The 15,360-nt window shown below is 42.6% G+C and overlaps 2 protein-coding genes across 9 annotated transcripts in view; one reads left to right on the plus strand and one right to left on the minus strand.

The window, feature by feature from the left end:
- Positions 1 to 2,062, plus strand: part of FLACC1 (flagellum associated containing coiled-coil domains 1) — a 29,950-nt gene extending 27,888 nt beyond the window's left edge. Inside the window, exons 13-15 of one of the 2 annotated variants that reach the window (XM_004458904.4) lie at positions 588 to 677; positions 803 to 912; positions 1,617 to 2,062. In XM_004458904.4, coding sequence (XP_004458961.1) covers positions 588 to 677; positions 803 to 912; positions 1,617 to 1,752 — 336 coding nt within the window. In that variant the 3' untranslated portion in view covers positions 1,753 to 2,062. The remainder of the gene's footprint in view (positions 1 to 587; positions 678 to 802; positions 913 to 1,616) is intronic. The other variant, XM_023588893.2, reaches the window with a different exon arrangement.
- A 1,083-nt stretch (positions 2,063 to 3,145) lies between these two features.
- CASP8 (caspase 8) overlaps positions 3,146 to 15,360 on the minus strand; it is a 32,112-nt gene continuing 19,897 nt past the window's right edge. For all 7 annotated transcript variants that reach the window (XM_012525317.3, XM_071216181.1, XM_012525318.4 and 4 more), the window contains 6 exons: positions 14,661 to 14,766; positions 13,807 to 13,963; positions 11,850 to 11,914; positions 10,238 to 10,379; positions 5,642 to 6,143; positions 3,146 to 4,390 (listed from right to left, as the gene is read on the minus strand). In XM_012525317.3, coding sequence (XP_012380771.1) covers positions 4,255 to 4,390; positions 5,642 to 6,143; positions 10,238 to 10,379; positions 11,850 to 11,914; positions 13,807 to 13,963; positions 14,661 to 14,766 — 1,108 coding nt within the window. In that variant the 3' untranslated portion in view covers positions 3,146 to 4,254. The remainder of the gene's footprint in view (positions 4,391 to 5,641; positions 6,144 to 10,237; positions 10,380 to 11,849; positions 11,915 to 13,806; positions 13,964 to 14,660; positions 14,767 to 15,360) is intronic.

Below are 15,360 nucleotides of genomic sequence, written 5' to 3' on the forward strand. Positions count from 1 at the left end.
TATCACAACCAATTCCTCAGCAAATCCTGTGGACACTAAATTAAAACTAGATCATCTCCTCTTACAACTATTCTGAGTACAATGGCCAGAGCAAAATTGATGTTACTGGTGGAGTATAAATCAGATCACCTCCTTCCTCAACTCAAAGTCAAAGTCAAAGTTCTTATGATAGACTCAAGGTTTTATATGATCTGACCTCCCATAATCCCCCTAAACTCTTCTCCTTTTATTTCTTCTTCTCCATCTCTTCACAACATGTCTTGTTCACAGTAATATTCCCAATGCCTAATGCAGTAGTGGGTGTTTAATAAGTGCTTGCTCAATGAATGAATGATTGATAGCCATTGTAGCAGTCCACATGAGCTCTGATGAAGTATGGCTCTCGGGCAGTGACAGTGAGGCTGAAGAGGACAATACAGACAGGTGAGACATTGAGCGGGTAGAATTAACAAGGTATGGAGACTGGTTGGTTGTGAGGGGCACAGGAGAAGTAGTAGTTAAAACTGACACTTTAGATTCAAGTCCAGGTGCCCTGGAGAAGAGAATAAATTAATCATGGTGTCCTGAAACGACTTCTTCTTGTGCAGATCATAGAGGAAGAGTTGCACGCACAAGCTCTTATCCTAGAATCACTTAACACGACCCTCTACCAAACTCAGATGGAACTCCAGAGAGAGGTGGGTTCTGGCCGGAGTGGGGATGGAGTTGGGGGAGGAAACCCAGGTCTCTGTGCAGCTATGCTGTATAGCTCTGCCCCGGAGGGCTACAGTTTGGGAAAGATAGCTATTAAAATGTCTTTCAGAAAGCTGCAGTGGGGAATCTGGAGAAAATGCTCCAGACCAAGCTTACTGAAGTAGAAGAACAGTATAAATACACCATACAGATCCTGACAGAAGAAAACCTGCATCTAAGGTGTGGATGCTTCTGCTCAAAATGACATGATTGAGCTGTCTTTAGGAGGTGGGAGGGAATTTGGGGGAGGGGATTGGTAAGGAAGATGACCCCAAGAACTCCCAGTGATGTCAAGGCACAGGCACTTTCTGGAGGGAGGTCTGTCAACTCTAGCCTGGATCTAGAAGTTAGATGGCTGAGATCAGGCATGTAATTTGAGGTGTAGTAGGGACAAGTCTGGAGCATTGTTCCTTACCTGTGTCTCTGTTTGTATGCAAAATGACACATGAGATTTATCTGCCAGTCTCTGAGTTTACTCAGTTCTGTGACTGAGGGCTCTTTACAAACATATCCCCTGAGAATTTGGTGGCTCAGGTGTCAGAGTTTCACACTTAGATGTAGCTACATCTGGGTCCTGTAGAAATAAACTTTAGGTCAGAAAGTATATTGTTGTCTAAAGATACAGCTTCAATCATTAAAATCCACTGTGGCCACTACTTTAATAAAGGGAAGTTATTTGTTGTGCTGATTTAGTAGAAAATTCCTAATATGGGAATTTGGTCACCCAAATAACACTAAATTCACTAAATTCAAAACTACTGCAAGTAATAAGTGAGACTGCCCCCTGTGCAGGGATGAAGCCACATTTCTCACCTATTCCCTAATATCCTATAATCCTTTCCACCCTTTGAGCCTATAGTGATACATCTTCCCCTCCTTTATAGGCAGAAGATCACTGCCAAGAATGAAGAGATTTGTGAAGGACATTCTACAAGACAGAGTTCTAGTGCTTCTTATGAAGACAATTACGACATTTTAGAAGAGGTTCCTGTGGCAACAAAAGACAAGAATCATGAGTAAAAAGTTGTTCTCCACAGCAGAAGATGGTTGTGCTGCCATCTCTGCAGGCTTAGAGAACTCCTTGAGGAGTTTAGTTCTTGGTTGCCTGGAATCTATTTTTGCCTTTTCAGTTTGCTTTCTTCTAAGTAGTTGAGACTGTTTGACTTCTTATCTTGATTGCATGGTTTTTGGTGACCCTTCATTGAAAATTGATGCTCTCTATACCCAGAGCTGAGATTTCCCTGGGAATTGTACTATTTATTTTCTCCCACCTCCACATATTTTATTAGAAAGAGACTGATGTCCTTCTTCCTATTAAATGTTGATTGTATTTTGGGGGTGTACCTTTTTTCCTCCTGTGGTATTTAGTTGGCGAGAAAGATAAATTTTGGATATTAAGTCTAAAAATCTGTTCTCTCACACACGTGCTCAGCTCCTGAACCTCTCGCTCATGTTCCCTGATCTATGACTTGGGAGGAGTGTTTGATGATTTTTCCTACCTTGTCTAAACCATCACCAGAATTCAAATGCCTGCAAGGCAGGCAATATAAATAAGTGAAGTGGGCTGTACTTAAGGAAAAACAGTCACACAAGTACAGTGATAAATTGTCATTGGAAGTGGGGATTTTGTAGGTGCAAAGAAGGGGATGGGGGCTTTGGGGGACTAGATTGGGAAAGGAATGGGTGAGCTGCAGAGTACATGCCCCAGCTGAAGAAGGCACTTCTTGGACCCATTCAACTGTTGCCATACAGGACCATGGGGTCAGTGCTGTCAGATATTCTGAGTTTTCAAAGGATGGTATTCTGGTGTTTATGGGCAGCTCCCACTTTTTTTTTTAAAGATTTATTTTTCATTTATTTCTCTCCCCTCCCCCCCCCACCCCTCCCCCGTTGTCTGCTCTCTGTGTCCATTCACTGTGTGTTCTTCTGTGACCACGTCTATCTTATCGGTGGCACCAGGAATCTGTGTTTCTCTTTGTTGCATCATCTTGTTGTGTCAGCTCTCCATGTGTGCGGCGCCATTCCTGGGAAGGCTGAAGTTTCTTTTGTGCTGGGCGGCTCTCCTTACGGGCGCACTCCTTGCACATGGGGCTCCCCTATGCAGGGGACACCCCTGTGTGGCAGGGCACTCCTTGCGCACATCAGCACTGCGCATGGGCCAGCTCCACACGGGTCAAGGAGGCCCGGGGTTTGAACCACGGACCTCCCATGTGATAGGGAGACGCCCTATCCATTGGGCCAAGTCCGCTTCCCAGCTCCCACTTTTTAAATGTTAGAAATTAATTTTTTAAAAACCTATGAGTCAACATTGGGAGGCTCAGGTAAAGCATGACTGTGAGCCAACCAATGTGAGTTGTCACTGGCAAAAAAAAACACAACAACACAAACAAATAAAAATATCTCCAAGAAACAGTAAAACTAAAATCATATTTTATTCTATTAAAAAATATCTTTGGTAGGGAGTCAATGTGGTTCAGTGGTTGAATCCCGGCTTCCCATATACAAGGTTTGAGGCCCCAGTACCTCAAATACAAAGACACACACACACACACACACAAACACCTTGGTTTTTAAAGAAACTTAATTTCTAAAGGTTTAAAACAAACTGAACATAAAGAGCAAATGTAAACATGCAAAAATTGTTAGCAAAAAGCAAAGCACAGAAGCCTAGAAAAGGCCTAGAAAGGGAGTTTGGGGGCAGGTGAAAAAGAAAGTGTAGAAGAATTTGTTTTTTAAAAAGCTTTTAAATTAAGACTTAACATTTTAAAATTTATATTTAAAAAATCAATTTTGTAAGGTAGTGTGGAAGATGGTTTGGAAGGATAGGATCTGGAAATATAAAAAAAAAAGTGATTATCTTATTCTGCTATTTCTAAAGTAGGGTTAATGAGACTCTTGATGAGTAATAAAAACAAGGAAAATCATCCGCAGGTTTTGTGAGCTCTAACTCTAAACAGGCATGGTGTCTATCATGGCAACACAGTGTCCTCCCATCGCCCAGGAGAGGGGGCAGAAAGGAGGCTGACTTGTTCTGACATTGCTTGTCCCCCGTACCTGCAGTGGGCAGGCTGGACCTCAACATGGGAGGGTTTTTTGTTGTTGTTTGTTTGCTTTTCACCAAGGTCAGATAAAAATCTACCTAAGTGGCTTTGGGAGGGCATCACTTCCATTCCCCTGGATACCAACTGTACCTCCAATTTTGTCTGATAGAAAGTCAGCTGGGAGGGATGTACCATAAATTTTAAATTTAAAAAATCTAATTAGAAATAAAACGAAAACTAGGGCTATGGCCATAAATGTCCAGTACTGACTTCTAATATTGAAAAGTCAGAGATGTGGGCCTGACCATGTAAGAATTAGGAAAAGCAAAAGGAAGGTCCTTCTCTACCTTCCTATTACTAAGAGAGAAAAAAAGTGCAAAATAACTATAGCTTAGTAATAAATAAATTAAGCATAGTGTTATATAAAAAAGCAGTTTAACAAAAAGTAAAAAGCATAGTGTTATGCAGCTAAACAATGGCATCATTTAAGAGGGAAGATGAGCTTTTTTCTCAGCGTGAAAGTAGGTTGTGGCATCTGTTTGCCCAGGTTTTTCCTGTCATCCTTATTGCTCACTTCGAAGTTCACTTCCGTCAGGATGGTGAGAATATCATCGCCTCTGAAAAACAGCATAATATTGTGGGGATGGTGGGGAGAAGACAAGCCACAAACTGTCATCTCGGTGCTTGGGAATAGTTATTTCCCTCAAAACATCAGGCATTTGAAACAGAAGTTGCTAAACCGAGACTATCACAGCCTTCCAGATGAAGGAGTTGTCTCAGAGCTTAAAAACAGCTTTGGTTTATTCAGGATCCCGTCCTGACCATCAGAAACTTCAGTGTCAGTATTGGATTTGGTTTCTTCCCCTGCTGCCTTGTGTGTACCCCGCTCTGCTCTGTGTCTGGGCCTCACAATCCCTCAGCGCTCTCCAACACACTCTGCCTCAAATTGCCACTGGCCATGGGAAATTCTCATTCTTCACACACTCAAAACATGATATGCCTCCCATAATAAACCATGCCCTTTTATTATTTCATGTATTTTACTAATTCCACAGAACTTGTTCAGACTTGTGTTGGAACACCTTGCTATCTGTCCCCAGGGATCTGTCAGAATAAACCCTACAATAATAAAATGTGAAGGAAAAAACACAATGAGATATAGTACTAGAAGAAACCTGTAGAAGAGTCCTTGCTCATTCCTGTCAGGTGTGTGTGCATTTGGGTGAAGTGTGACATACAGAACCCTCTAACTAAAGGAAGCATATGATATAATGAGATTTTCCCACATTTTATGGTTTCAAAACAGGCCAAGTCATGGGATTATGAAAAGTTGCTACTCTGAACCATGTGAGCAATTTACCTGCCACAATGCATCAGGTGGGTTTGAGATTGGTTAGTGATTAGAGAACTTTGGACAGGGTTGGAGGATATGAAACATTGAAACGGGTTACTGCTTTCTTGGAAGACTGCCAAGAACTAGTTGGGATGGCTCAGTCATGCTCCTGCCTACAGAGAGAGCTGGACTTCATGACTCTACCATTCCTCCTGCTCTGTGATACCCTGGTTGTCCCTTGAGATGCTGAATAGAGGAAACCCCTTAGTATCTCAGTTTCTCCATCTATGAAATAAAGATGTTACCACATGCTACCCTTCTCCTTTGCAGCTGGCCTGGAAAGTCTAGCTATGTGATCCTCAGCTAGATATTTAGAGGTGAATGGAAACCACTCCCCTTGGACACCACTCTGATCTGTTAACAATGACCTCAACCATAAAGCACTTTTTAAAGGGCTCTGGATATAGGTTTGTAGTAGTGGTGATGGGGGGACAGGTAGTGTAACAGTGAGAAGGGTTGGAAAGGCAAAACTTACCGAGGACATCTTTCCCTCAGGCTCCGGCAAAGGGACTGGATGTACCAGGTCCCCTCCAGGGGGCTTCGGTAGGAAACATAGTTTTCCACAGTGGCCATCCCCAGCAGAAAGTCAGCCTCATCTGGGATATATTTTTTCTGAAATGATGAGTCCACGTTTAAGAGGGCTTCCTGCTGCTCTGAGTCAGTCTCAATAGGAATGCCTTTCTGGTAGTTATCCCCTTGGCAAGCCTGAATGAAAAAGACTTTGGGTTTGCCTGCAAGGGAAGGGCACTTCAAACCAGTGAAGTAAGAGGTCAGTTCATAGATGGAGACCTCCTGCCCATCCACGCCATAGACGATGCCCTTGTCTCCATGAGAGAGGATGCAACAGATGAAGCAGTCCTTGTTACTGTGGTCCAGGTTTTGATAAAATTTCAGAACGTCACAGATTTTCTTTGCTGTGGAGTCTTTGAAATGCACAATCTCAAAATGAAGTGCATTAAAGGTCCTGTCCAAAGCCTCTGAAAAAGAAAATAAGGAAAAATCATTTTATACCACAATAATTCCCAGGTTGGTGAAATCTAAACCTAAACGTAGGCATCATGTCTTTCATCATGGAAACACAGGTTCTTCCCATGGCTTAGGAGAGGACCACAGCTAAGTGCTGGAAAGAACCAACAGTGGGTCTAACGTTGAACAGATAAGAATTTGAAGCAGAACTTAGAGAACAAGAACTTCTAAATTGGCAGCTGGATTCTGGAGGCTGTTAACATTGACTACTACTAGCTGAGAATATTGTCAAATTCTGGGGCAAAGGAGGAAGGGGAGAGTGGAGAGTGATCATGCTGGCCTGCTGTCTTTTCTGAACTGTTCTACAAGATGGATAAGTTATTTTCTAGGCTTACTACCGAATCATTTAAAAAAATAATTGTATTACTTACATAATCAGAAAAAAGCAAAACAAAAATTGGAATTAAAGATTTTATGCTGAACCCCCTCAAAATTGTTTAAATTTATCAAAACAAAAGATATGAATGTATAAAAAGTCAAAACTAAAAGGCCTATTACAGAAGCAGTTACCCCCTCTCCATCCCTCTCTAGTACCTAGTCCTACTGCATCAAGGTAACCATTTTCAAGTTTTAGCCATATCTTTGGGGATTAGTGTCCTATTTTGTAATGTATTTGCATACACTGCTATTTATTCATTTATGCATTTCAGACTTTTGTCTTGAGTTCTTCTTATGGAGGATGAGCATTTGATGCTCTTACACAATTCTTCCCAATTTTTGTTTGAATCAATAGTCACTTTAATATTTTTAGGACTATGTAAACATGATCAAACAAAATTAATTGCTTTAATTATGCTCCCTTTCTTATTAAATTTTTTGTCTTTCCCAGAATTACTGATTGCATTGTTTATTCATTTGTTTGCTTTCTGTAGTCTTTATTTTTTCTGTAAAAGCTCTAATAGGTCTATCAAGGTCTTTCAACATTTTTTCAGATTGCCTGTCTGATTCTTTTTTTTTTCCCTAGAGCTTCCCATCTTGAGCACTATATCCTTCCACTCATCGCAAGTGACTGTTCCTTAGGCCCGATGAATTACTCTCTCTTTGTGTGTCCATCTCTCTTTCTTCCATGCAAGGTTCCTTGCTTTCCTGAACCCATGATTTCCTCTTTCTTGGTTTACTCACTTGTTTTTCTGGAGCATATCCACCAGTGCATGAAGTAAAATTTTTAAGTCCTTGCACAAGTCTTTATTTCTACCTTCATACTTTTTGATAATTTGGCTAGATATAGAATTCTTCAAAAGGCATTTTTTCCTCATAATTTTGAAGGCATGTCTTCACTGCCCTTTAACTTCTAATGTTGCTCTTGGGAAGTCCGATAACATTTTGATTCCTGATCCTACATAGGACTTATTTTTCCTTTCTCTATAGAAGCTTCTAGGATGTGATATGCGTTCGTGTGAATCTTTCTCAATTCATTGGGCCCTTTCAGTCTGGAGATTGTGCCATTCAGTGCTTGGAAAGTTCCATTTCCTCCATTTTCTCTGTTTTCTCTTTTCTGGAACTCGTATTGTCAGAGGTTAACATTCACAACTGATCTCAAATTTTCTTATTCTTTTGCTCCTATTTTTCATGCCTTTTTGTCTTTTTGTTCTACTTTCTGAGACTGTATCTTCCAGATTATTGAACTTTTCATTTTCTTTTTTTTTTTAAGATTTATTTATTTCTCTCCCCTTTCTCCCCCTCCACCCCCCACCCCAGTTGTCTGTTCTCTGTGTCTATTTGCTGTGTGTTCTTCTTTGCTTCTGTTATTGTCAGCGGCATGGGAATTTGTTTCTTTTTGTTGCGTCATCTTGTTGTATCAGCTCTCTGTGTGGGTGGCGCCATTCCTGGGCAGGCTGCACTTTCTTTTGCACTGGGCGGCTCTCCTTACAGGGCGCACTCTTGTGCGTGGGGTTCCCCTACATGGGGAACACCCCTGCATAGCACGGCACTCCTTGTGCGCATCAGCACTGAGCATGGGCCAGCTCCACATGGGTCAAGGAGGCCTGGGGTTTGAACTGCGGACCTCCCATGTGGTAGACGGATGCCCTAACCACTGGGCCAAGTCCACTTCCCTGAACTTTTCATTCTGGTGCTCAGATTTTTAATTTGCAAGGATACTTGCTTGTTCTGTTCCTTTTTCATTATATCCTGTCCTTTTATGGATATAATAACTTGTATTCTCTCTCTTGAAATACTATGTATAGTTTTTTAAAGAGTTTTTCTTTCAACATTATCTTTGTTTCATCCTTATTCTGTTTCCTTTATTCCTTTTTTGCCTCTTTGTTTCATACTAGAGGCTTTCTTCATATGCCTCATGATCATTAGTTGTCCATTCATAAACTATTAATTAGTCAATTTAAAAGTTGACAACTTTTTAAGTGTTCATAGATATAGTTTGTTCACTGGTGGACTTAATACCAGGGTGATTGGGTTGGAACCTGTGCATTTTGTTAGTGAACCTTCAAACGTTACTATCTTTAGGTCTTTTACCCGGGACTTTTGGCTTCTCCAGAGGAGAATCCTAGACTATTTCCATGGGGATATATCTCTGGCTGCCAGTATTCTTGGAACCAAGGAGAGTTAGAACTCTGATTCCATACTACCAGTAGGTTGAATTTTCTTTACTCTTGTCTTCAGTAAGCTCCCCCAGCCCTTCTCTTGATGTTGGGAACACAATTTCTAAAAGTTCTTCCATCAATATCATAATGGTTGGGTTGGATTTATTTCTATTTTTTTAGTTGTAGTTATTTTTATCATGTGTCATAAATTATTATTTCATTTAACTTGTAAGTTCTCAATCTTATTTAAATGGGCTGAGTCAAAGAATTAAGAACCCAAAATTTCTGCTTTATTCCACAGCCCAGCTTTTATAAATGCAACTTCTATGAGTGGCCTTGATACCTTGGCAGTTTTTAATCACTTAATACCTAATGCATTTTACAGAAGCACTATTCATTTAGTTAAATTAAAAGCAAAGCTTATTGCTACTTTTCATTGTAAGCCTTCTAGTAAGATTTAAGACTTTTTACTGTGATGATTAATTCCATCTGTCAGTTTGGCTAGGTTATGGTGTCTAGTTGTTTGGTCAAGCAAGCACTGGCCTGATTGTCACTGGGAAGGTATTTTGTGGATTTAAAGCATTAGTCGGCGGTGGACTTGGCCCAGTGGTGAGGGCGTCCATCTACCACATGGGAGGTCCATGGTTCAAACCCGGGCCTCCTTGACCCGTGTGGAGCTGGCCCATGCGCAGTGCTGATGCACGCAAGGAGTGCCCTGCCACGCAGGGGTGTCTCCCGCGTAGGGGAGCCCCACACGGAAGAAGTGCGCCCCGTAAGGAGAGCCGTCCGGCACAAAAGAAAGTGCAGCCTGGCCAAGAATGGTGCTGCCCACATGGAGAGCTGACACAACAAGATGATGCAACCAAAAGAAACGCAGATTCCCATTCCGCTGACAACAACAGAAGCAGACAAAGAAAGAAGACACAGCAAATAGACACAGAGAATAGACAACCGGGGTGGGGGAGGGGAAGGGGAGAGAAAAAAATAAATAAATCTTTTAAAAAAATAAAAATAAATCATTAGTCGTTGATTCCACCTATGATGGCTGATTATATCTATAATCAACAAAGGAGGGTACCTTCAGTAATGAGAGAAGTCTCCTCAGTCAATCAGTTGAAAGCCTTAAAGGAAGAACTGATTATTTCAGCTGTCAGAAAGAAGAATTTTTATCTCAACTTCAGATATCCAGCTTCTCCTGGGGAATTTGTCATCACCTTTGTCAAGTTTCCAACTTGTGGCCTGCCCTACAGAATTCAGACTTGCCAATCCCCATGGCTGTATGGGCCAAGTCCTATAATAAATAGTTTAATATTTACATATTTATATCCTGTTGGTTCTGATCTCTGGAGAACCTAGTACTTTCTATATACTGTTTGGCAAAAAATTAACATGTATATGAATGCTTTCACATTCACAGGGAAGTGGTTCGGCTTTTTTTCTCCTACTTTTGTTAAAACCATAAGCATAAAAAATATTTCACTTCTCTACTTTGGATTCTACTGTACCTGCATCCAAGTCTGTTCCATTCCTATCCCTAATGTTGTGAATTTTGGGCACATCCCTCCGTGCTATTGTAAAATCATGATTGTTGAAGATCAAGCAGTATCCTCGAGGTTTGTTTTTCATTTGGTAAACTTTGTCTGACACCTGGAAAACAAAAGCCAAACCAAGAGCTGACTCTGTGGGAGCACTAGTAATGTGAACAAACCAGTCTTTGGTAAGAGGTTAGGCTGTCCCCAAGCCAAACTGGGAAGCAAATGAGTATTCCATTGTTCTACCCCAACTTGGAGTTGTTGCCCTGAAAAACTAGTTTCCACCTCTTCCCCTCACAGAAGGAAACGCCAGGCTTCTGCCCTGAAGTTAGTGTGTGAAGTTGATGTTCCTGTACTTGGGCTCCTTGCACACTTATTAAGACTGTTGTCATCATTTTGCATTATAATTATTTGTTCTCAGTTCTGCTTCCCTTACTATACACAAGACTCCTCAAGACAGATACTGTCTGTGCCTGCACCTAGAATTTACTAACTTGTGAGTACTCAGTCAAGAGTTGCTGGATAAATGACTGTCTTGGCACTGTCTTCGGGTTGCCCGTTCCTAACCTAGTGATTCCCTTGGCCATCTACTCAACTCATCCGTGCTTCTGGGCTAACAGCTGGGGGCCTGCTCTTTATGCATAACACAGTGTGGTCGCTGGGCTTTTGAAAGCTGATGTCATAACCAGCTCTCAGAACCACTGCAGCTGGGGTGGACAAGATGTGCTGGTCAGGCAGGCTGCAGGCTACCATGTCCAGACTGTAGGACCTGAGAGTACCTTCAGGGGTGCCCTGTGTCCTGCTCGTTTTCCCAGGACTGTTTGAGTTCTGAGATCATTTGCTGTTCAGTGGAAGTCTATGCAACCCCCAGAGAGAGAGAAAAGGATCCCAGGCTAAGGGAGCAGAACACCTGGCTCCACTACTTAATAACCATGAGACTTCGGGCAATGCAGTATCTTTAGTTGGTGGTGGGGATGGTATTTGCAGGGTGCTTTTCTGTTTACAGAGTGCTCATAGGAGCCTCACCACAGGTCTCCCACCCACCTGGGGAGGAATGAATGGGCTGAGTCAATGCACTTGGTCAATTGTTGAACGTTACGTAAACAGAAGTTATTTTGGCCAGAAAAGAAATTATTGTGCTGGCTTGAGACAAAGACATAGAGATGGCTAAGTCATTATGGTTTTCTGCTTACACCTGATCACAAAGGAGAAATTTTGAAATAGCAGACTAAAAGACAAGGCTTTGTTTTTTTCCAATCCTGGTAAATATTAGACTCTTTCCAAAGCCCTCCCCATTTAGGCTTTTGTGGCTCCTGGGAGGTTAGGTAGAAGCTCCACAACTCCTCTATCCTCTAACTACTCCAATATCTTTGGTTTTAAGATTAAAACTAAGGCATAGGAAACTGAAATTAAAATTTAAAAGCCACATTTTAAATCTGCCCTTTTGTGAATTTTTCCTACATTTCCCAATGTTATCAATCAATTTCTTCCCCCTAATGATTTATCTAGCTGCTGAAAAAGCTAAAGAATACAATAAATAGAACCTACAACGCAAAGGGAAAGAGGAATTGGAGGTCTCGTTTACCTGTGATTCACCTTCCAGCACTGTTGGAGAGTCCAACATTGCCAGCTCTTCAAATATTTCTGCCCCTATAAGCAAGCAAGAGAGACATCTAGAATGAAACATGGCAGGGAAAGTAGGTGAGTAAAGAAAAATGTAGCACCTAGAACAACAGGCCTATTTTAAAATGAAAGTTGGCAGACTGCCTTGAACTTGATCTTTCGGTCCACAGGGATTCTATGGGCCAATTAATGCACTTCTGGAAACACAAGGGCAAAATTTGGGAGGGGGGGTGGAGGGAAGCCTCTCCAAAGGGAGAACTATGACCAAGATGTGCCATGATTTTATCTTCTCCACATTGCCAAGCTGAATTTTGTGGTATCTGAAAGAGATTCGTTTAAAAAAAACTACCAGAGATCTCTCGCTCCGGATGAATTCTTGCTTTAAAAGAATTTTACTCCAACTTCTTAAAGGCTTGGGCTCAGGCAGGTGTGGAGGGTGTGAGAAAGAAGTTGCATGAGTGTTACTCAGATTTAACCTGTAACAGAGGTCTACCCCGGGTTTGCTTCATGCACATGCACACACAAACACGTAAAACCCGGGTGAAAATACAACAAAAATCTTAACAATATTAATATTTACATGGTGATGGGATTGTTGGGTTTTAAAAAATATTTCTCTGACTTTAAAACCATCTTCAGTGAGTATATATAATGTTTGTAATCAGAAAGACTATTTTGATCATCAACATTCTGAAAGATTTCCTTCTTGTTCAACCCAGCTCACCAAGGTAGAAAGAGGGACAGGCTTTGAACCAAGTTCCTTCTCCGGGGGAAAAAAAATAGTCTAATTTGACTGGAGCATCCCAAGCATGAGGCAGGCAGATGATGTAGGAGCTCAGGTGCAGGGGGAGTGGGGGGGTCCCCTACTTAGCAGGGAAGACAGCAAGGAAGGACTCACACTCAGCTAAGACCCCTGTGACCTTCAGGGCAGAGCACGTGTTGTTCTTGGTGAAGAAGGAAACAACAAGGAAGTTCTGAAAATTGGTTTGAATCCAGCAACCCAAGTACAAAACATCGGCAGCATGTGTCAAGAGAAAAAATGGAATCAAACAAAACCTCATTACTGATACACTCAGCATCTGTGACCAACTTGCCAGCCTGAGGCTTCAGGGCCTGTGTCCACTGACATTGCTTTTTACATCTTTTGATGTGTAGAGAAGGTGATTACAAGCAGCCACTGAGCTTTCATCTGAATGTTAGGAGAGCAGGGCCATTAAGATGTGGAGGAGGGGGAAGGTTGTGGAGAGGAGGCAAGTGGATATCTCAGAGTGAATTAACTAAATAAATGTTGGAAACTTATCTCCAAGTATTTGAAATACTTGGACTTTTTCAAGGTTCCTTCTTCCCTCCAAATCAAAAACCACACACACAAAAACACACACACACTGTAAACAGAAAAGCACTCTGCAAATATCCCCCTCCTCCCCAATATTTGGTTAAAAGCAGTTGTGACTTTGAGGGATTTGTCAATTTAAGAACAGGTTTAGGGAAGTGGACTTGGCCCAATGGACAGGGCATCCGCCTACCACCTGGGAGGTCCGCGGCTCAAACCCCGGGCCTCCTTGACCCGTGTGGAGCTGGCCCATGCACAGTGCTGATGCGCACAAGGAGTGCCCTGCCACGCAGGGGTGTCCCCCGCATTTGGGGAGCCCCACGCGCAAGGAGTGTGCCCTGTAAGAAGAGCCACCCAGCGCAAAAGAAAGTGCAGCCTGCCCAGGAATGGTGCCGCACACACGGAGAGCTGACACAACAAGATGATGCAACGAAAAGAAACACAGATTCCCGGTGCCACTGATAAGAATAGAAGTGGTCACAGAAGAACACACAGCAAATGGACACAGAGAACAGACAACTGCGTGGGGTTTTCTTAAGTAAATCTTAAGAAAAAAAAAGAACGGGTGTAGCTGATTCACACCTACCGGGCAGGTTCTCTCTACCTCTGATTGAGTCTTCGTAATCACTGATTTTTGTCAGCAGGCTCTTGTTGATTTGTTCACAGATTCTTTTCAGGGTGTCCAAGTTCCTCTCCCCCAGGATGACCCTCTTCTCCATCTCTATGAAAATATCAAGCAAGCTCTAGGGGGGAAAGAGACAAAAGATGGAAGACTGGATTGAGCCATATTGGTTTTCAGATGAGATTTTTTTTTACTTCCACTTTCTCCAAAGCAAGGGCCCTCCTGAGTGGACAGGCTGGTCTGACAAAGCTGGCAGATGGCTAGAAGGCTGAGTCTGTCTCTCCCGGCCCAGAAAGACCAAATGAAAGGATGGAGGCGAGGTCGTGTCAGCCAGTGCCCTGTCCCCAGTCGCTGTGCTTGAGGGCCCGTGGAAGCCTTTGCGTGATGACTGGGGAACAGCCCAAGCTGCCCGGGAACAGCCTCACACCCCATCACTATCTCTGGCACCCGACCCACCTCAGAGCCCCTCCCCCAGTCTGCCACAGCTCCCGGTTTCAGGTTGTTTCAGGGCCTGCAGAAGTGGGGGGAAATGCCTCAGGCCCAGGACTGCCTTCCCGGACTCTGCTGGGTGCCACGTTGGGCTGGGCCCCAATGCACGACCAGCCCTGCCCTCCTTGTGCCCGACTCTGCCTTGCTTGTGATGAGTCATGTGAGCAGTACTTAAGAACCACACCCACGACTGATAATTTTTTTCTTCTCCCTGGTCAAAGGTAAGAATCCAAGTTGGATGTATCTGAGGAGCCCCACTCTTCCATCTCAGAAATTCCACTGGTTGACCAATTCCCAGGATTAAATCTTGGTAGGATACCAGGTCTTACCATGTCATCATCCAGTTTACATTTGGGAATCTCCTGGCTCAAAAGAAACTTAAAAGACTTCAATTCCAGTTTGTTTACATCTTCTGAAATCTGAAAAAGCATGACCCTGTGATGGGAAATGAAGATACTTTAGAAATGCTTTCTTAATTTCCCATTTGATGTATGTAGACACTGGACCAGATTTCAATGACCTCCCTTTATAATAAAGCCACTTAATGTTGACTCTTTACCAAGAGGCTGGTGTAGTGATGCAGAAAACTACTAGCTAATGTCCAACTCTCCCCCGTTTAGTGAATTTAAAGTTCAAAGCAACTTTGCCTTTCAGTTAATTTCAGTTATATGAATCCTACTTTCCTATTGTCCTTCACATAAAAATCAAAACCTTATTCCAATAAAAATATTTGGAAATTATACTTTTAAAAACTATACTTTTAAGATGCAGGTTGGACCACTACTCCCCTAATTAAAACCTGTCAGTGCCTTCACAGTCCGTTACCTTCGGTATGAAGCCTGAGCATTTGCTTCTGGAATACAAAGACCTCTGTGAATGAACCCAGCAGATCTCCTCATCTTCTCCCACCACGCCTTACCCCCTTACCCCCTCTCTTCTAGGAACACATCCTTGCCATAACCCCCCCAGATTCCAGCAACCCAAAAGACCCAAGGCTCCAATCACACCCAGCCCCTGCCTTCTCACCCC

This window comes from Dasypus novemcinctus, chromosome 7 (assembly GCF_030445035.2).
Source record: "Dasypus novemcinctus isolate mDasNov1 chromosome 7, mDasNov1.1.hap2, whole genome shotgun sequence".
In the NCBI taxonomy this organism is placed as follows: domain Eukaryota; kingdom Metazoa; phylum Chordata; class Mammalia; order Cingulata; family Dasypodidae; genus Dasypus; species Dasypus novemcinctus.